The 22,249-nt window shown below is 33.6% G+C and overlaps 3 protein-coding genes across 3 annotated transcripts; 1 reads left to right on the top strand and 2 right to left on the bottom strand.

Moving 5' to 3' along the window:
- The first annotated feature begins 2,647 nt into the window (after positions 1-2,647).
- On the top strand, positions 2,648-6,325 carry LOC129886007 (germin-like protein 5-1). The gene is made up of 2 exons (XM_055960513.1): positions 2,648-2,848; positions 5,703-6,325. The coding sequence occupies exons 1-2, from the start codon at positions 2,731-2,733 to the stop codon at positions 6,239-6,241; spliced, it is 657 nt and encodes a 218-aa protein (XP_055816488.1). The 5' UTR covers positions 2,648-2,730; the 3' UTR covers positions 6,242-6,325.
- Positions 6,326-8,536: 2,211 nt separating this feature from the next.
- Positions 8,537-17,373, bottom strand: LOC129886006 (glutamate--tRNA ligase, cytoplasmic). Its single transcript, XM_055960512.1, has 6 exons — positions 17,016-17,373; positions 15,569-15,665; positions 15,246-15,399; positions 11,745-12,865; positions 10,923-11,390; positions 8,537-9,060 (listed from the first exon to the last, which is right to left on the bottom strand). Exons 1-6 carry the CDS (start codon positions 17,150-17,152, stop codon positions 8,815-8,817), a joined length of 2,223 nt encoding a protein of 740 aa, XP_055816487.1. The 5' UTR covers positions 17,153-17,373; the 3' UTR covers positions 8,537-8,814.
- Positions 17,374-20,458: 3,085 nt separating this feature from the next.
- LOC129886005 (uncharacterized) lies at positions 20,459-21,879 on the bottom strand. Its single transcript, XM_055960511.1, has one exon. It carries the CDS (start codon positions 21,644-21,646, stop codon positions 21,176-21,178), a length of 471 nt encoding a protein of 156 aa, XP_055816486.1. The 5' UTR covers positions 21,647-21,879; the 3' UTR covers positions 20,459-21,175.
- Between the last annotated feature and the right edge of the window lie 370 nt (positions 21,880-22,249).

Genomic DNA, 22,249 nt, shown 5'->3' with positions numbered 1-22,249 from the left:
TGGTGCTATGAATAGAAAAGACAAAACATATAATGTAGTAAAACAATACAAAATCTTATTTGGAGAACAAGGAGATTCACTGAGGTAATAAGCATTTCTTTTAAACTCTCTCTAGCAAACTAAAGTTACCCTTTTTTTAATCCTCTATCAATATTTGTTAAATCTGCAGGGATCATTACCAACATTATTCTTGTTTGAGGGCCTCCTAGTCTCAGTGCCTCCTTTTTTAAAAGCAATAATAGGTTATAGATATTTTTTCAAAAAAAAAGTCTATTAAGTATTATTTGTAAAAACTATAGTTCTTTTATATAACAGAAAATAATTGTTAGAAGTTTACAAATCTAGAATTAGGAAAGATTAAATAAATTGATTATAATAAACTAATTCATAAGAACAAAAAATTAAACTTTAAAGCCTCCATTCGGATTTGAGGGTACTTGCCACCCAAGCAACCCCTTTTGTCCGTCAATATTAAACTATTTAAGAGTCCTGGGGGGAAATCCTTTTTCCTTCTTTCTTTCCATTTTACTTCCTCATAATATGGGAGTTTTATACAATATGATCAAAGGATAGAGCAAGAAAATGAAACAAAAACAGACGCCTTTATTTACGTTTTACACTACGCCATGTACGTACCGTAAAAGTAAATGTGTTCCCTGATCATAACGTTGTACTTGAAAATCATATTACCTCCATTAACATTGACACTATTTTAGTTTCAAACCACCGTTTCTTATTTGTGTCAGATGGGGAGGAAGCACCATAACTAAAATTTGATATGATAATAAATAATGAAAATAAATTGGACACGAGAATTTTACGTGAAAACCCCTCAAATAGATAGAGGGAAAAAATCACGGGGTAGAAGGATTTTAAATAATATGTGAGCATAATGCTTTCAAATACAAGGAGAAAACAACAATAAATATTTATTTCTTGTAAAAGAAATAACTCACAGGACACTCAAGACTACAATATTTATTTTAGTATAACTCTCTTTGTGTTCTTACTCTTTTGGATTGTATTTTTGTGGGATGATCTAAATGAGGGCAAGCGGCCCTCTATTTATAAAAAATTGGAAACGCGTAAAATATGCATTTTTGTGTAAAATACGTGTTTTCTTGTCAAAAGTTGCTAAATGAGGCAACAATTTTTAAAACGTGTAAAATACGCATTTTCTTCTTGGACGGTGCATGTGCACCTCCCTTTTTTGACTTTTTTGCAATTTGTATATATATTTGTTAAAGAATCAAAATATTTTGTCAAAATCTGTAGACCTGTTATTGGTAGTCTTGGTGATTCTATTATATATATAAAATGGTAAATTATTATATCATCTAAAAAGAAGATAATCGTTATAAACGTTAATTTTACAAACAAAAAAAAAGGATTGTTATCAAGACAATTATTGTTGGTATAGGCAAATAATTGTTATAAAGAGATAAATATAACATAAAAAAATAATTTCGAATTCTTTTGATTGTTATAAAAAAATCTAATTGTATATGAGTATCATTATTAATGTGATTTTACCAACATGAGTTGTGTTGCAGTGATGGGACTACTTCACCTTTAACTAAAGGTCTCGAGTTCGAGTCCTAGGTATGGAGAAAATCCTGTTGGGAGCGTTACCCCCGAATGAACCATGCAGTGCATAATCTAAATTTTGTCAATGGAGTCACCTCCAAATGGGTCCGACAGTGAACGATTCGAATTTAATCGAGACTCCAATATGGACTCGGACACGAAAAAAAAAGTTATTAATATGATATTTATATCCCAAATAGATGTCATTCGTGACATTTGCGATGCCGAGTCGAGTTGAGATTGAGGTCAACCAACCATGTTGAATTCCTTAATTTTTGGATAAGCTATATTAGAAAAATCTTTGTATATTAAAGCGATTAATAATCATTAATGTGAATATGTAATCTATACTATTTGCTTTCCTTTAAAGGCAGGATCCATCGAAAATATACTATGTGAGTTAATTTCTCTAATAATAAGCCAATTACTATTTTATTTTATTTAAATAAAATATAATTCGTGTCACTTTAAAATCATTCAACTATAATTATTCTGTGAAAGCTACTTAATAATTTAGCAACCCATATCTTCACCCACCGTACGTAAATCCCAACCTGGTTTCCCTATTATTTTTAAAGTGCGATTGAAACTTATTTTATTTTTACATTGCCCACAGAATTTTTAAAGTGCGATTTAACTTATATATAATCATAGGCTTGAGAGGCGGTTTATTTGGTTTTTGAACAAATAAAGGAAAGAAAATTGAAGGTTGAACATAAGAATGACAATAGGATGGAAAAAAATCAGAGAATTAAGTTAATGATTATCATAGAACTTTTATTTTTTAATTAAGATAAGGTTTAACATATTAACCTCATCTAATTAAATAGATACACTAATTAAGGCCAAAATAATTTCTATGATAACTAAAATAAAATAAAATAATGTTATGTAACAAACACAAATTTATTCATTAATAGGGTGGTTAATTAGTGAGGGCGTCTCTTTCCTAATAGACAGCATGGTTCTTGCGTTTGCACCCGCACGCTTTGCTCACGTGACTTCAAAGATTACTCGTCATTCTCCTCTTATAAATAAAGCCCCTCCAATTTTCTCTCTCCATTGTCCCAAAGTACTACTAGTGTTCTCTTATACAAATTCCTCTATTGACCATAAAAAAAATTATTTTTTCTTAATTCCAGCATGTCTGCTTTTGGAAAATTGGTTGTAATTATGGCTATGATAGCCATTAGCTTAGACAAAGCTTCTGCTGGAGATCCAGACATGCTTCAAGATGTTTGTGTTGCTGATCTTACCAACAGTAAGTTCCATTTTACCAATTATTTAATTTGCTTTTTTTTACCCTTCTTCTTTTTTGGTTTCTTTGACACTGAGAAAGGTAGATTCTTGATTAATATTTGGGTTTCTCATTCTTGTTTTGTGATTTTCCTTGCCTTAATTTTCTATCTGTACAAATTGATGCTTATTCTTGCTTACTTGTTATACGGTTTATTATGAGTGTTGAATCAAGATCCAACTATATAACAAAAATTAAAGAAGAAAATTGACCATATCAATTACTAGCTTGTGCCATATATATAAGAATATGAGTCTTGAATCAAAATCCAAGTATTAGCTGTCTACAAATAGAGTTATTTATGCACCCATACTCCCACATTAACGGAAAGCCTCGCTCTGCTCAAAATTATCCAATTTCAATTAAAATTACCCATTTAATATGAATTCAACGCAACCCACCCAAATAAAAAGAATCAATTTCTCCATCTTCCTCATAAGTCACGAAGTTACTGGGTTTGACACAATTTGAAGCTAGTGAAATTGAAATTACAGTACAAGAATATACTGGATTTGGCGCGATTCTTTCAGCAGGGACATTTGTCTCTGCTTTTGTGGTTGGATTGATGGCGATTTATGCGACACCTTTTGTTGTTGGTCCTGTTCCGTTTGTGAGAGATGTGATGTATTATTTGATTGCTATGTTGTTTCTTTTTTACGTCTACTTAAGTGCTGAGACTTTTCTCTGACAAGCTATTGATTTTGTTGCGGTTTATCTTTTCTTTGTTGGATTTGTATTTTGAATGGACTTGGGGATAGGTGGTGGTAAAGAGAAAGGGGGTACATTTGGAGGTGGGGTGGGTTTGGTTAGAAGTGATGGATTGTTGAGTTAGATTCTAAAAAATGCAAAGTTATGGAAACTGTAGAAGGTGGAAAGTGCCATACTACAGGTTCCTTGTTTTTGGAAGTCGTCGCGGTCACCATTAGAGGGGTTTGTTTTTGCCTTCTCTGGACTTGGATACAGCTTTTACAGAAAGGGTATATTTTTTGGCTTATTTATTAGTTGGGTTGGGTGAAGGTTAGAATTTAATTGAGACTTTGTTTTAAGTGGATAATTTGGGTTGAAAATAGGAATTTGAGATGGATTTGGGGGAAACCGTTAGTTTGGAGGTTACGAATGATAAGTTTGTAGACTATAGAGGTATAAATAACTTTATTTTAAAATAAATAAAAGTTGACGAGTATTTTTAATTCTTTTTCCTAAAATTAATTATTTTTTCCAATTTTTTCATTGATAGTAATTATATTCTAAAAGACTATAAACATCTTCGTAGAATAAATATTTAATAAAGAGAAATTATATTTTAAAACATAATTGAATATAAATTATTGTTTTTTTTAAAAAAAAGTCTTTGTTATAAAATAAACTAACTTAGCAAATTAATTAAAAAGAGATATATAGTGAGAGAAAGAGAGATTGAGAGGAAATGAAAGTATTGTGTGTGTTCTCTGTCTCTTCTTACATTTCGTAAAATTTTGCCTATTATATAAGCTCAAGAAGAAGAGGACAATTTGACCAAGTTGTCAAATTGTCAAGTGGATGGGTCCCACTTGGAAAGAGACATTCAATAATATAATACTCCCCCTCTAAAAAAAATTTAGTAAAAGATCAAATATATATTGAATGTCTCTTTCCAAGTGGGACCCATCCACTTGACAATTTGACAACTTGGGCAAATTGTCCTCTTCTTCTTGAGCTTATATAATAGGCAAAATTTTACGAAATGTAAGAAGAGACAGAGAACACACACAATACTTTCATTTCATTTAGTGTCTCAACATAATATCCATTTCTGCGGATATCTTTAAAATTTAGCAAGTTTCTTGGGGATTTAGAAGAGAATAGTGTATCTTCTATAACAATTTTTGTCCCTTAGGCAGAAATATAGTAACTCTTTCAGAACCTTCAATCATTTTTGAATTACCAGAAATTGTAATAATATGTGCTTTTCTTCTAAGCAAGTTGGAAAAATATTTCTTGTCTTTAAGAATGGCATGAGTTGTTCCACTATCAATTACACAAATATCCTCATAATTGATCATTGATTCAAATAAAATTTGAGGCATATCCATATTTTTCTTCAAAAAGAAAATAAATAAATATTATAATTAATACATGGTTCATTACACAAATTTTACTTGAATTGGAAAATACAAATATAATATTTAGTACAGATAAATAAAAATAAAATTAAATATTATTAGACTTATCAATATTTATATTGTCTTCTAGAAATTTTATAAAATTTTATCTATTATATAGACACAAGAAAAAAAGAGCAATTTATCCAAGTTGTCAAATTGTTCGAGTGAGTCCACTTGAAAAGAAACATTCAATAATATAATAGGCTTCTAATTATTATTTTTTAGTGAACACGTAAATGAGTGAGTATTGATTAGCAGCGGGTGACATGGCCACCGAATATAATCAATTCCTCCCAACTTTAATTTTTCTTTTGTCGTTAAGAGCAATTTGGTACACCCACTTTTGAAAGCAATCATAAAGGATATATTTTATCTCTTCCTCAATTGATTATATTAATGACTATATCTTTTTAGAGTAGTTAGATTTGAATCGGAAAAAAAAACAATAATTGATGTCCTCCTTTATTTTTTAAAGTGATAAATATTTTGGATCAAATTCTTTTTACTAGAAGTAACGGGTAAAAAGGACAAAAAGACAATACTACTTAGCTAACCCTTCGTACTATATATGCAATTAAAAAATGTCTTGCACATTATGATCTAATCGTTATTTTTATATGATTAAAGTAACACAAGCTGATCATGCAATTTCTGTTTTATGTTACATGAAACAGGTTTAACCGTAAATGGTTATTTTTGCAAGAAGAACTTTTCAGAAATAGACTTTTCATCAATGGCCATAGCTAAGGCAGGAGCAACCAACAACACATTTGGTTCTGTAGTCACAGGTGCAAATGTCATGAAAGTCCCTGGCCTTAACACACTTGGTGTGTCGATGGCTCGTATCGACTATGCCCCTGGTGGAATTAACCCACCTCACACACACCCTCGTGCCACTGAAATGATCTTTGTTTTAGAGGGTGAATTAGACGTTGGCTTTATTACAACATCTAATGTTTTGATTACAAAACATATTGTAAAAGGTGAAGTGTTTGCTTTCCCTAGAGGACTTGTACATTTCCAGCAGAACAATGGGGATGTTCCGGCAGCTGTCATCGCGGGCTTCAACAGCCAGTTGCCGGGGACTCAATCGATTGCTACAACGTTGTTCGCTTCATCACCAACTGTTCCTGATCATGTCTTGACTAAAACATTCCAAGTTGGTACTAAGGAAGTCCAGAAAATTAAGTCAAGGCTGGCACCTAAAAAGTAAATGTTTCGTTAATTAATTGTTCTTTGTGACAATAATTTACTTTTGGTGAGGTTGTTAATTGACAAAGATTTGTGTGTTCATATACGATGGGGAATGGATTGGATTTTTTATTTTTCCTTTTCAAATTTATCTCCAATAATGTTGGTGAGGTGGTTGATTGACAAAGATTTGTGTGTTCATATGGACAAGTACCTAGATCTCATGAATTGTAAATCGATGTCAAATAATCGTACTAGTCAACATATTAATCTTAAAAGATGAGTTACGTAATGTGTATCTTTTAAAGGGGTTTTCGAAATAATAATGAACTACCTACTTGTCTACTTTTCTTTACGCAACTAAGTAATTAGTGCATTAAACTAAACTAAATAAATTGCCGGTTCTGTAGTCTCTTGTATCTAAAGCAATATAGATTTGAAAAATAAATTCAACAAAAGAGGGGGAAAGGGATGATTCTACTCTACCATCAGTCAAAAAATGGATAATGGGATGTCAGCAGTGGTGAAGAACAACTGTACCAATTATGAATTTTCTAGTATGTTATGATATGGATGATGATGACAGTGTAAAAAGCAGTAAAGGTTCTCATACCTTAAGCATGGTTAGGTAAATTAATAATTAGGATCTTTTGGTTATTTCTTTCAATGGGATAGGTTTGCTTAATAAGTAATTACTTAAGGACTTAAACAAACAGGGAAAAGAAAATCACCCAGGGGGTGAAAATAACACAAACTAATTAAATATCCCTCCGTTACAAAATAAGTGTGACTTTAAATCATTTCACTTAAATTAAGGAAATTAACAAATACTACAAGGTGTATAGTTTACTAAATTACCCTATTTATTTGATGTTTCTTGAGAACTGAACACTATGAAGAAAAAATAGTTCTTTAACATAATGATATAATTGAAAAGAATTACTATTTTTTATGTTAAATTTCTAAATCGACACATATTTTGAAATTCAGAGAAAAACACTTGTACCACCATAATGTCATATTGAGCAAACTCGCTTACCAAACAAATTGTGATAATTGACTAATGCGTAAAATCTTGTTTACGTCATATCGTGGACATAGAACGAAACATTTGTACTTTGAAAAAACATTTAAAAAGGATATGTACGTTGTAGTGAAATTTGGAAAGTTGAGACCGCAAAAAAGATCAAAATATAAAAGAGAGTTACGTGATTTTTTTTATAAAGATTTGGTTGACCTACCTCTATTATTATGTCTGTCTTTCTAGTGAGTGAACAAGGTTTGCTTTTTGAGTAATTAACGACTCAAACTGATTTTACGAATTAAACAAACCTGAAATTTCGACAGATTTAGGCTAAAAATATTTCCACCTAATTATTTTATTTAGAGAATCAAAAGTAATACAATTATCCATTTACGATAACTCTTTTGTATGACCATTCGTAATACTAAACTTGAAAGACAATGCAATATAGTAAAACATTTGCTCGCTGCGATGCAACAAATGCGCATGGTCTTTCTATTTTTTTAAGGAAAAAGTAACGTACCATTTCATAGGGAAAGATTCTACATAAGGCTGTTATATATCTTGTGGACCAACAGAGTGCTGAGTTCTTAATTAAAAAGCGTGCTTTAATAGTCTTATATATAATAGTACTCCGAACTCTGTTTGGTCCGTATTATTTGTTTTTTTAAGTAATATTTTTGTACTATTCTCTAAATGTCTCACTTATTTGACAGTAAAGCTGAATACTTCTTATTTTTTAAAAAACATGATAGAATAAATATGATCCTTAATTTTGATTTTAACTGGCAATTATAACTTCTAACTTTATTAGTGTATAAGTAAACACTTTAACTATCCAAGACTTGAACAAATAGACACATTCGTACAACATGGCATCTTACAAAGTAATTTTGTGTCCTACGTGACATCTTGAGTGTATTGTGTCACGTGTGTCTACTTATTCAATTTTATACAAGCTTAAGTGTTTACTTGTGCATATCTAAAATTGGAGGTCATAAATGTAAAATGAAATCAAGTTAAAGGACATATTTATGAATTATGTCTTTTTAAAAAGGTCAAATAAAACAAATTCAATTTGTCAGTATTTAGAACGGGTGGAAATACATAATTTTGTAATAAGAAGGTTTCATACTTCCCTTCGCTCATGTGGAGTACATAAAGAATCTTTGTAACGTTAAATTCACGGGACAAAACTTTGTAATATTTTAATGTTTTATCCATAACTCGGAGACGTCTAGTTGATGTTATATTATACTTCCATCTAACAATAAGAATAAAAGCAATAATAAGTAAAACCTAAAAACTGAAAATCAGAGTTTCTTTATCCAAATGACAAACTAGAATTGATCAAAGAGGTATACATAATACATGTTTTAGCTATGCAGACAAAAGAATGCCACATCGAGGTCTGCGACCAAAAAAATCGTCAACTAGTACAAGCTAATAAAGACTCCTAGAGCAAGAAAATTAAAGATTGGTAATCCAACCAGAACATGCATTAGAAGGATTTCAGTCTCTTTTCATAATAAACCCAGCACTGATGATGTGATTAATCAACTGATCTGTCTTCATTTTGTTTTGCCATCTGGGGCTGCAAACCGCAACACTGGTTGCTGTTTACCATCTGGGATGGCAAAAAGAACAATGGGTTTTTGTGGTCTTAAGAAGGGAACATCACATCTGAAGTAGCCCTTCCTCTCCAGCTGCAACACGTCTCCACGCTTCAAGTTTCTCATGTTAGAATCACCAAGTGCTGGAGTCTCCTTCTTCGTACAAGGATTAACAACATCAACAAAATTCTCATCTTCCTCGAGCTGCAAGAACAAAATTTAGCAATTCAGTACGTGAACTACCAAGTTCACGTGGACAGCAAATACAACTCGAAATCAGAACATTATGGAAGGCATTCTATAACTTCAAATGTACATTGTCAATGAGTAAGGCCCAATGGGTACTAGTTCGTTTCATTATGCTGTAATGGATTATAAATAGAGGTCATAGTACTCTCTGCTTTTATTACTTTTCGTTCTTTCTACCATCCCTAACATCTACTTCCCCAAAAAATTGTACAAAAGCATCTACTAATAAAGTTCATATCTCTAAATCAATCTTAGAATGGAGAAGGGCACTCTTTATCAATGTATGCAAAAAATATTGTTTCACCACTGCTTAAATTGAGAAGGGCACTCTTTACCAATGTATGCAAAAAAATCGTTTTGCCACTCTTAAATGCTTGACATACATCAACGGTAATAACATATTCAACGTTCATTAAGTTCTAATATTTTCATATAGAAAACCCAATCTCTACCATTGTTTAAATGTTTGACATACCTCAACAGTAATATTAACTAAGCATTCATAAGTTCTAATATTTCTCACATAAACAACCCAAATAATTCATAACCAATATTTCCCATAAGCTACATCCAAACCACATAAAATGCACTTATCTCTAGATAAATCTTATTACCTATTCAAAAGTTCTTACCATTATATGGGGAATCATATCATTTAAAAATTTCCTAAAGGGAAACGTCATAGATTGCACCCTAAAGTTGTCCAAAAAAGTCATTTACATAATCATACTTTACGGGTGACCTATTACCTCTCTATTCTTATTTTTAATGGACTAATACCACCCTAAAAGCTTACGTGGCAGAAAAAATCAATATATAAAAAGAAAATAGGCACACTTGAATCTTCAAAATAGTGTGGCAATATATCTGATGTATGTGTGTGTAATACACCTCCCAATATGCAACTAGTTTTATATTTTCACGGAGTGATTAATTCCACTGAAAATAAGAATAGGAGGGTAATAGGTCGCCCATAAAGTACGAGTGTGTAAATGACTTTTCTAGACAATCTGAAGGTGCAACTTATGTCTTTTCCCTATGCTTGAGAGAGCTAACCAACCAATATTGTATGTTGTATATCATAAGACACTCAAAAGTTCTAAGAATTCAACTATGAAGAGAAAATTCAGCTGACCATGTGGAGGAAAGAAAGACTAGAGTTAGTTTACTAAAAGAATAGGCTAGAATTGGTTATCAACAAAAATAAGGATAGGCTAGAATTTCATGCTTTGCAGTAAAAGTATGTGAACACTGAACAATAGTCTACACAGAGCTATACACTAATAGGATACTCATCATTCCCAAGTTCAAAGTCATTTACGAAAGAAAACTAAAATCATATGTATTTCCAATACATCTCAGAACTCTATCCAGATGTAGAAAGGCACACTTCGATTAATTTGTATCAATCTTATTATTTAAGACTTTTGAGCCAAGGGTCTATCCAAAACAGCCTCTATACCCAACAAAGGTCCCCCCGGGTAATGTCTGCATAGATCCTACCCTCCCTAAGGTATGACATTGTTGTTGCTGTTGTAATATTATTACTCAAGAAATAAAGGCCCCTTCTTACCCATCCAAAAATAAGAGAAAGTAATAGCTTCTTATTATTATTACATGGGAACAATATTATTTTGCAGTTTCCTAACTTCACATAACCATACAGTCACAAGTTCTAAGAATTTGATTACATTAGAACTCAAAATTTAATAGAGGGTGTGGAGGAGAAAAAGACTATAGATAAGCTTAATAAAAGGATAGGCTGGACTTTGAAACCCGCCTGAATATAAAACATATTGAAGTGAAAAGAGCCATACCTTTTTTTTGGTAATTAAATAGTCAAAATCAACCAAAGAGAGTTTAACAAGTTCATCACTCTCTGGAAGCCAAGTGAGCTTTAACTTTGTTGTTTTAACTGACCCTTCAAGATGCAGAATCCCAGACAGATGAGTCACATTACCCTCTTGGTCCTTCTGTATCTCTTTAACTATTGCATTGCCCCAGTCCATCAATGTTACTTCCTCATTAACAGAGATTGATACAGCATCATCATAGTCTATCCAGATTCTCCTGGTGTAAGTTGTTGCTTTTTCCCCAGCACCTGAATATTTTTTGTGCTTGGGTACAATACGTACAAAAGGATCATCTGGTCCATTACTCAAAGTCAATAAAACTCGTCTTTCTTCAATAACAGCAGTATACCTAGGACATACAGGATCAATGATCTTCTTATTAGTGGCCCATAGCTTGTCCCACTCCATTAGATTGAGATTCTTTGATGCTCCCTAAAAGTTTTGTGAAGAACGTTCTTTAGGCTTCAAAATACAATATCAAACATATAAAAGAATGCTTCCTAATTTAGAATGTCAGATTAATCTCAATGGACTTGCTCTACAATGCTTCAGACTACAAATGTAAGTCCAGTAAGCAATAAATGAAATGATGTTTCTCCCCCTTCACCCAAAAAAGGAGGGAGGGGTGTGTGTAGGGGGGGGGATGAAAAACAGAGGTAGTTTTGCTTAATTAGATTATGAAATTAGCAGTTGTTCCACAAGGATGCCTTTCCAGATGCACAATTATTATCTGAATGATGTTAATTGTATTCAGCTTACAATAAAGCAACACCCTTAGTATCTTACTTGTTCAAGGATGAACTGTATCAGCGCCTCAATCTTCAGCCCTCTGCGCACTATCCCTTGTACAGTTGGAAAACGAGGATCATCCCACCCTTCGACCAGTCCATTTTGCACAAACCACAGCAACTTGCGCTTGCTAAGAAGTGTATAGACCAAATTGAGTCGACTAAATTCATAAATATGAACTTTTCTGAAACCCATATCAGTTTGAATCCAATAATACTGATCATTCCTATCATGATACTCACTAGATCGAAGTGCATGTGTAATACCCTCAAAAGCATCTACAAATGGGCATGCAAAATCATAAGTAGGGTATACTTTATATTTAGCACCAATCCTGTGGTGAGGAGTCTGATTGCAACGGTAATATACTGGGTCTCTAACTGACTTGTTAGGATCCTGCATATCCAATTTCCCTCTAACACAACACATTATTCCCCTCTCTGAACCAGCAATCATTTCCTTCCATAATTTCAAATTCTCCTCTACACTATTGTTCCTACACCTTGATTCTATTCCATCCATTCTTTCTTTTTGCATTTGCTCCCTTGGGGTATCATCCACATAAGCTTTACCCTCACGAATCAACTTCTCTGCCATCTCCATTAATTGTGGAAAGTAATCAGATGTATATGTCACAGTCCTATACTTAATTCCTAGAGTTTCAATATCTTTCAGTAGATTATCCACAAATTCATTGCTTTCTTTATCAGGATTCGTGTCATCAAAACGAATAATAACTTCCCCTTTATATCTTTCAGCAAAATACTGGTTCAGTAATGCTGCTTTTGAGTGACCAATATGGAGATAACCACTGGGTTCTGGTGCAAACCTCAACCGCACTTTTCCAACTTCTGCCTCAGGAAGATCTACCTCAGACGTCGGTTTCCTACCTTCTTTTTCCTTTTCAGTGGGATCACCATTTACTTTGACCAGATTAGCATTTGAGCCTTGTTGCTCTTTTACTTTGGATGCAGTTGGCTTTCCAGAGCCTTTCTTTCCAACATATGTTGCTGTGACTTCATTTAGAACATCATATTCAGCTAATATTGAGTTGAACCACCTTGCCAGATTTTGGTACTTCTTAGATGATCGTAGGCTTTCCCATCTCTTCCCAGTACCTATGCACAAGGAAATTTTAAGCACCAATAAGTAAAATAGACAAGTGCACTCGTTTAATTATAAAATAAGCATATATTACATCAGATTTGGTCCAACTAGGGTCTATTTACAGGTAAAAGATAGATCTAGGTGTCGGCAAAAATGAAACCTTATGAATCAAAGAGAAAATGCAACCTTTTCAATCCATCCTCACTGATGAGACCACTGAAAAGGAATTCATTTGGTATTCACAGGGTCTCAATTTATGGTCTTGTCTTGTGGTGCCCCAAAAATGTAGCAAAAAACAAAGAGAACTTTTTTTTCCAAACACAAAACAAAAGTACATTTCAAAGCATTAAGGTTAAGAGTCCAAGTGTTGATCAGCGTAGCGCCTTTTTGGAAATTTCACCACTCTGTTTTTCAGGCATGTTACACTCTACTTAATTGCAAGAGGTTTTTTCCCTAATGTATTTAAAAACAAATCCACCTGCACTGAAAAAGCACCAAGCATGGTACCAGTTCCAAATGCTAACTGACATTTCCAGCTCAATGAGAATTAGAGCTCCAGCAACGTTTTAACAGCGAAAAGAAAAAAAGCAACAAGCCACCTGGGGCTTTAAGGGAGAAGCGAAAAATGACGTCCATACGTTACAAAGCATAAGAAACAGCTAGCATATTGGATTTTTGCCCTTGAAACATCGTTTTACAATCAAAATAGTTAATTTCAATATACAAAATAATGTCAGTAAAGATACCAATTGCTCAAATTAAAAGCAATTAAAATAACTTCAATAAGCTGGAAAATATCTTCGACCACAAAATTATTTTTAGTTTTCAATTAATCAGCAATAAGAGAAATTAATCAATAACTTCAATTTCATATTCAGTTGCTTTGAACTTCTTTAATAATTAAACTTAGTTTTTTTGAACTTAGTAACTTTGTATAATATCACAATAGTACATGGGTTGTACTGCAACCTTATATACAGATGTACTCCAAACACCACTGCTCTATGTCTATACTGTTAATAATTAAACTTAATTACAAGAGCCACACTTATATCCTAACAAAAAAGAAGAAGAAATGAAGAATAAATTATGACATCTCGCAGACAAGAAAATGGGAAACAGTAGCAAAAGAAGATTTGTTGCAAGCTAGAGAATGAACCAATTAGAACACAAAAGTGAACTAGGAGAGGAATCCTAGTATTAAATAGCTAAACACCCATATTTTATCCTCCTTTTTTCTCTTTATTTGTAAATAGAGACATATGAAAAGAAGCAATCACTTTGAGCCACAACCTCTTAGAAATTGCTTCACTTCACCAATGAGAAGTGAGTCAGCGACAACCCCTCACTCAGAATCCAAATATTTGTTTTCCAAAGAGATATTTGCCTTGGAAGAAAAGGATAGGCCCATAGGAGTGTCTGACAAAAAATCACTTGTCAAAAGAGAGTGCCTGATAAAAAATTGGCTATTCCTACGAAAAAGGACAGATTGCCCCATAGGTTAGTGTAACTAAGGGGAGACAGAAATATATCATGTGAGGAGGAACTAATGAAAAATAAAAAGGTCAAAGGCATTAGAGTCTCCTAAATTGTGCTACATTGAGCAATTTAGTGAACCTTTTCAATAACAGAACTTGCCTCAAATTTAAATTATCCCATTCAGTCCTTCCCAATAGAACTTGACAGAGAATCAAACATACATCTCAGATGTTTCTTGAACATGAATTGAACAAGAATGAAAAAGGCCATATATGAATACATTCAAATAAAGGGGAAATATTGAAACAAGCATTAATAAAGCTAATATCTAACTTCTTTTATAACCGGCTCCCCGAGGGCCAATGGCTGCATGGTTCGAAACTCAGTGGATAATGGAACCACCGCACTACCTTCTCTAAAGCTATTTCTGACTTTACTTCCCCTAGGCTAGGATACAATCAAAGATTTCGCCGGCTATCCTTTTCAAACGCACTACTAGCTACACATACTTTTTTCTGCCCAAACGATTACTCATTCTCTTTTCCATAAGCAATCAAAAACCACACTAAACCAGTGCTGATACTCATCTACAATTTTTTCTTCCGTAGATTTTATTTGGCTAGAAAAAGGCCAAAATCAAACCATGTAGATTCATCAATTTAAAGCTGTACACAGTTCCTTTTACTTTCAAAGGAACAGTGTTCATTTCAAACACCCATCGAGTTTGATAAACAGTCTGTGTTTAATTCACGCAGTACTCTGCCAGCCCGGAAAATCTAGCCCAACTCAAGAAGCTAATCTAATTGCAATTCCTAATAGCAACCTCACAAATAAAATGATGGTACTTCTTAAAAAACACTAAATAAGTTCAGCATAGAGGCACTAAATTTTTTAATTATTCGAATCAGCTACCTGCAAGGCCAGACCAAACTGCAATATCTGCAATTGAGAGGCTATGTCCAACAAGAAATGAATGCTGCAGAAGATATCCATCCACGTAGCCACATGCTTCTTCAAATTGAGAGCCAGAAGCAAATATAGGAGCATAGCCAAGCCATTCGTCTATCTGCAGTAATGATGGAGAAAAAAAAGGACAGAAAAAGTAAAAAATCAAATATTAATTTTAAAAATGGCAAAGAACTCATTTGAATATTTTTCAAGGTTCTCATTTGAACATTTGAAAACAGCAAATAGATCTAAGTCAATGCTTTGAGTTGCAGAGTTTAAAAGACCACCTGGCTAGACTCAAAGGCATCCCGCTGGTACAGATCGGGTATGTTAGCAACCCGACTAATGTACCTCAGAAGCACATAAGTTCCCTGCAGCTTCAGTCTGAAAATAAGGTTGAGTTAAGATACTGTAGGGAAGTTGGAAGAAGGGAAGTAAGATCCACTTTAGAAACAGTTTAACATCACGTTTTACATTTGATATTACTAAAAACATCTATAGCATAACTAAATAGTGACACGTGTTTTTGATAAAAGAGTGCACTAGGGATGTGTTTGGTATGAAGGAAAATGTTTTCCTAGAAAATGTTGTCTTGAAAAACAAGTTGTTTCTTACTTATTTTAGGTAAGCAAAAAAAAAAATGTCTGAAGAGTATTTATATGTAATTTAGCAAAACACTATGGGGTGGGGTGGGAAGTGGGCATTCAAGGGTGGTGGGGCGGGATGGTCAAGCAGTAGGGGATGGGAAGGAGACAATGAATTTCACTGGAACTTGTTTTCTCTACTTCCATTAAGGAAGTCATTTTCCTCATTTTTAAGGAACTTTTTTTCCTTAGAGAAAATATTTTCCAAAGCATTTGACCAACCAAACACGGAACAATTGAAAAACGCTTTCTGAAAAATGTTTCCTCCATACCAAACACACTCTACATGAAAACACAGACATACCCAAGAGCAACGAAAAATATGGTCAATTGGCTATTCTAAACACCATGTAATGCATAGGGAAATAACATCAAAGGGGCTATATATCACTATTGACTAATGAGATTCATCTATTCAAACAATTAACAGATATGAATTTCTTTTGCGGTCTTCAACCTGATATGTATTAGTGGAGGATGCCACATGCACCAGCAAACTGAGCCAACCCTCATAAGTTTTCAATCAGCCTGATAGAATTTCATCCTAAAAATGATGTTTAATGGGTTATTTGGCTCGGACAATAAGTTCAAACAAAAGCAAGCCACAAGGAGACCCTCATCATCACATCAATTAACTCTCACATGTTTCGTTTCTGACCATTTCCTGGACCCAACGACCGGTCAAAGTGCGACCCAACCATGACAATGTTCTAATATTTCTTCAACTGAAGTTTATGTGCAATCACCATTCTCGAAAAGGAAGGGAACAATTCTCTATAGCTGATCTAGCAAAGCTGCTGCGTTCTATGTATAATATGTTCAGACAACACCATTTAAAGCTATCACCAAGGTTAACTCACCCTATCTCGCTCAAAAAAGAGAATAATACTTTTATTATGTAAAACTAATCTACTCTATGTCTCATCAAATAACGGTAACAATGTATTTTCCCGACGCCCTTAAATCTTTAAAAGAAAAAACTACAAGACAATGACGAGCAAATTACAAACGCAAGCAAAACCGTGCAGGAAAAAGAAAACAAATCAATAGGCGAAAAGTTGCGCAAATAGTGGAGAAATTGATAAATTACCCATTATCTAGATGTATAATAGGAGGAGAACCAGGAGTAAGAGTTGGATCAGTAGAGATTGCAACTCCGGCGATCTTCGCCGCCGCAATGACAACCAAAGGCGGAGAATCCGCAGGGAATGATAGTTTCAGCTCCATCGCTGACCGCCGCTATAATTACCTCCACAGCTAAGAGAAGAATGAGGAATTAATACTACGTAAAAGAGAGAGAGGGAGAGAGGAGACCAAATCAGCGGCCGCCAGTGGGAAAGAGAATACAAAAGGCCAATGAAGAAGAAAACAGGTTTCTGTGTAGACACTCCGACGCAGGGTTTTTACTTTTGAGGATAGAATAACAATTTTTTTTTTTCCTTCTAATTTTCTCTTTTATGACCGGTTTCCCTTTTTTTTTTTTGCTTGCCAAGTTTTGCTCAAGGGTCGTTTCCTAGAAAGTAAGCTTTCAAAGATAGGTTGTTTTTCGAGAATAAGCTAAAAAAATATTTTTTGAAGAAAAAATAAAAAGCACTCTTGGCCAAACATTAAATTGTTTCTCAAAATAATATTTTTAAAATTTAATGATCAAATACAAACTATTTCTCAACAAAAATATTTTTTATATGCTTTAAGTTGATTTCATATGCTTGGACAAATAAACTAATAATTTTTGATATTATTAATTTCTTATTTGATGTAATTTTCCAACTATACACTCTACTTGGTATTATCATATGTATAAGTAAAATACATAGCAAATCATGATATTAGCAATATAAGAATAAGAATTTTTAATATATGCATAATCATAGTTAAAGATAATTGTTTTTGAAAGTATACAAAGTTAAAAGAATGTGGAGGGTATTTTCGTAAATAAATGATTTTTTTAGAAATTATGCAATAGATGTTATTTTTAACACTTCAAATCGAATAGTGAATAAGAAATAATCTCAATATAGCTAATTCATGTATTATTAATACTCCTTAAGTAACATCACATTTTTGGGTTTGACACATCGGATAATGATAATACCATGATAAAATTTGAGATTAACTTTATTCAATGTTTAATTTGAGATATTAATTAATCACATAATTATTTGTATTAAAATGGTGAGATTACCATCCCATAAATAAAGTGAAATAAAACAATTCCATATTTGATTTGAAATATTTGGTAATCCAGGGATGACTTTTACACTAAACAGTGGGATAGCTAATCCATAGAATATCATATCCCATCTACACTTGATGACCTGTTTTCTGGAATGAGAAAATGACTAGAAATCTACACTCAATTAGAACAGTACATATTCCATACAAGCTAGCAAAACGTGTTAGAGAACACAACCGTTCTATTTTATTTTCCTATATCTTGGTCTTCAATCATTCTCCAAGAATTTTAACAAGCAATAGAGTGGTTCTTATGGATTCTTCTTGTGCTTCAAGCCAATCTAAAGAAATGTCGTTATAAATCACGTGACAAGCAAATGGATGGTTGTTTGGAGAGGATAGAGTTTATGCAGACTTTATCCTTACCTCAAAGTCTTACCTCGTGGAGGTAGGAAGATTGTTTCTCTCATACAGCTGCTGAGTCTATAAATAACATCTTTTCATTTCATTGTAATCATCTTTTGAGAATTGAAGTAGTCCTCGTGTAGTTATCTTTAGAATCTTTCTCTGACTTTTCCTTTTCAATGCACAATAATTTCAGTGAGCTTTCAATTTCAGGAAGTACCACAAATCAGTCGCATAACGAAGTAATTCAATGCGACGGGGACAGAAGGTAATAACACAATTGATTGAAAATTTAGAAGAAAAAAAATGAACAGAAATCCTACAATTGCATCCCAACCAACCTGATTTTGACATTTAGGGATCTTTCTTAACAAAGTGCTATTCGAAATTCATTTATGCTTTGCACAATCAATATGCTAGAGCATCTCATTCTTTCTGCTGAATAACACATGGGGAAGCAGCGAGAGACCGAAAGCCTACTTCTCTTCAAAAAGATGAAACGATTTAGCAACACTGCATCTTGCTAAGAATGTCTTTTCTCAAACTTCAAACACCTTGGATTGGGACGTCTCTTTAATGACTGGACAACCATCTGCCACAATGGCTTCATTACAAAGGGTCCTAAGGAATGATCTGCAGTTTCTCTAAATGACTCGAAAATAACATTGTGCCTTAAATAACATTACAAGGGTCACAACAGTTCAACTTGATGCTAACAGAAGCTTACTATGATTCTGGAGAAACATCTTTCGAAGATGGATAGCTGAAATGCACAATCCTCTATTATGAATTAGTATAAAGAAAAACGTTGACTTAAATTGAGATCCCTGTGACAGTTGTTTCCCAAGGAACCATTAACAGGCTCTCGCCATAAGTACTGTCAAATGACAAGTTGAAACTAGACTTAAGGTATTTCAGAACAACCAGTGACAAGATAAAATGGCAATTTCAATACCAAAATATTTATTGGAAAACATGCGAAAGAATTTTAACAGAACTTTTACATTAGAGAGGTTAAATTGGAGGGAAGATTATATAGATCCCCTGGAGACAGAAAGAAGGAAATTCGACTGAAATGTCTATGTTAAACGTTACTAGCAATTCCCTTCCAGCTAAGTACCTACCTGCATCAAATCGGTGTGTCTTCCTCATTTGACACCTCAGCTTATTTGTTGTACCTCATACATAATAAGGCAAAGATCATCCTTCCAACCAGAGCTACGCTTAACTTCTAAGCATTCTTATTTCTGGTATCCTCTCCTACCCATGCCTTCGTCCAAAATTTGAAGTCACCACCACTTATGTTATCCATCAATTTTAAGACACTGAATATGGGATGGCCAAAACTTCCAAAATATACCAAGCACAATACAGTTGTGGCTTTAAACAATACAAAGCACAGAATTTCAAAAAAGGTAGTGAAGCAAAGGCGGGTTCAGTAACCAATCACACTTCAAATTTATACTCTGATACTATAAAGAGGAAGGAATGTACAAAGTGTTTTGACAGATTCCTGTATAACATCAGCATCCTTAGCAGGTAATAGTTACATATAGAAATTGTAAATTCTAAATCTTTTTATAGAAGATAAATAGATAATGGTCCCATGAAGTGTGAAAGAAAAACAGCTCTTTTCACTCCAAGGTTCCAACACCGAGTTATTTAGAATTCTGTCTTATATGTCGTAGTAAAGTCCATGTTTAACGCCAATATTTGTGAACCTTAGATATGCTTGCTATCATATTAAGCTTCATCTCTTAAACACAAAGAACTTTAATAACATGGGGCTTTTATGGTCCATCTGTTTCGCCATAAGGCCATATTGCTCTAATGTTTGGCTTCACCATGATCCATCACAGTTTTTTATCAAGTTAAAATAAGTGCAGTCATTGACATCTTTTCGAGTACATACACAACCTAAAGAAGATATAACATAACAGAAAACTGACAAAATTTCTCAAAGTAAAGCTTAACATCAAATACAATCACATAATACATAGATATGCAATGCTTACACCTTCATATACAATGTGAACTGTGGCCGGTACTCTTTACAAATTATGGCTCTAAAAATTGAATGATGAACACAATTGACATGGAACCTTACAAGATTATGGTTACCACAAAAGGTGATCATTTCAAAATCTGATTCATTTGCGTAAAGAATGTTTCATTCAATCAAGTTCTATACCTTGTACTCAAGTTGCCATCCACCGCAGAGCAATTGGATGGATAGTTTCTCTGGCTTCTCCTCGATCTTGTTCAAATAAAAATCCAAATACACTCCATTTTCTGAAAAGTTCTCTTCCAAAGTCAAAAATCTTAGCCAGAAACGTAACTTTCCTTCGGATTGCAATTCCGAATTTCTAACAGCTATGCTCTCAATCTGATATAAATGATTTTCAGCTCCACAAAATGACAATCATACACCAGAAACAATAAACACAAACTAAAACTACAGAATTATTTCACCCCCTCGAGCCTCGAGTTCAAATATAGTGTTTTGACTGCTAAATGACGCAAAACAAACCAAGAACTACTAGGCCATGATACTCAATTGCACAAATTATTGGCATTTCCAAACCTCAGAGTTTTATACTCACCCAGAATGCAGAACAGGAATCAAATTGTGTTATCATCCAAAAATTCTCCTTTTCTTTTAATCACATTTCATTTATCATCTTGATTAGAGCATGGCTTAGATTCTACATCCAAATGGGGGTTGCATTCATTGGAATAAAAATCATTCTTCTCAATAAAAACTCTTAACATCTCATAAGTAAAATTGGGGCTATTAGGATCACTCGTTTGTGATTCACCACCTGAATCAGAAGTCAGCGGTCTCTTCAAGCACAAGTAACACCCTCCTCTTCCTCCACCACTTAATTCCCTTCTTCTCTCCGAATTCCCAGAAACCCCTTTTCGTTTCCTCCTCAAAAACATACTTTTAACCTTTCTAAACCGAAAACAAGATACCCTTTTCCCCTTATTCTTCCCAAAATCCTTATTGTTATCACCTTCCTCTTCTGAATCATCCGTTTCCTTACACCGACCACCACCAACGGCACCGACGCCTTCATCGCCGCCGCTTTGTCCACCGCCACCAACAGTGCTGGGTCGATTCTTGGTGGAAACAGACATAAAAATGTAAAAATTAAGTCAAAGAAATTAGAAAGAATAGGACCACAAGCATGAATGTGGGGGGCCTGTGGTATATAAGCAAAGCATCTGTAAGTGCAGTGCTGCAGATAGATAGTGGATGACGAAGAGTGTGAATAGGTGAAAGAGAAAAAAAAAGTGAGATAAACTGAGAATTTGAATTGAATTGAATTGAATTGAATGAAACAAGAAACAGGAGAGCGGTAGAGAGAAAAGGGAGTTGCAGGATATGGTTATTGACGCCAAGTTTGTCGGGTTTAATCACGGGTAACCCTTTCATTACGTGACAGCTGGACCACACTCATTACGTGTTATTTTTATTTTCCCTTTTTATATTTTCATAATTATTTCGATTATTTTTTGATACTTGATAGGCTCATAAGTCGTCTATAGTTCACAAAGTATATTGATGCGATATAAACAGTTTGGATTTTAATATTACTTTTACGATTTAAATTCATAATTTATAACTCATATAAAAATAATTTTAAAAATTTCTTCGACACTTGTGTCCACTTAATAAGCTCATATAATTTGTAAAGAAGTTTAATCGTAATAGATTTCTCTAGCTAAACTGGTGCCACG

Source organism: Solanum dulcamara, chromosome 4, assembly GCF_947179165.1.
Source record: "Solanum dulcamara chromosome 4, daSolDulc1.2, whole genome shotgun sequence".
NCBI classification, from domain to species: domain Eukaryota; kingdom Viridiplantae; phylum Streptophyta; class Magnoliopsida; order Solanales; family Solanaceae; genus Solanum; species Solanum dulcamara.
This window is presented reverse-complemented; position numbering and strand designations above follow the sequence as displayed.

What these genes read in the sequence shown, in the direction of transcription:
- LOC129886007 (XM_055960513.1), top strand. Translation starts at nt 2,731, where the DNA reads ATGTCTGCTTTTGGAAAATTGGTTGTAATTATGGCTATGATAGCCATT. An exon ending in TGTTGCTGATCTTACCAACA is followed by an intron (nt 2,849 to 5,702) that starts GTAAGTTCCATT and finishes TACATGAAACAG; the next exon opens with GTTTAACCGTAAATGGTTAT.
- LOC129886006 (XM_055960512.1), bottom strand. Translation starts at nt 17,152, where the DNA reads ATGGAGCTGAAACTATCATTCCCTGCGGATTCTCCGCCTTTGGTTGTC. An exon ending in ATGCCTTTGAGTCTAGCCAG is followed by an intron (nt 15,400 to 15,568) that starts GTGGTCTTTTAA and finishes TCATTACTGCAG; the next exon opens with ATAGACGAATGGCTTGGCTA. An exon ending in AGTTTGGTCTGGCCTTGCAG is followed by an intron (nt 12,866 to 15,245) that starts GTAGCTGATTCG and finishes CCTTGTGCATAG; the next exon opens with GTACTGGGAAGAGATGGGAA.
- LOC129886005 (XM_055960511.1), bottom strand. Translation starts at nt 21,646, where the DNA reads ATGTCTGTTTCCACCAAGAATCGACCCAGCACTGTTGGTGGCGGTGGA.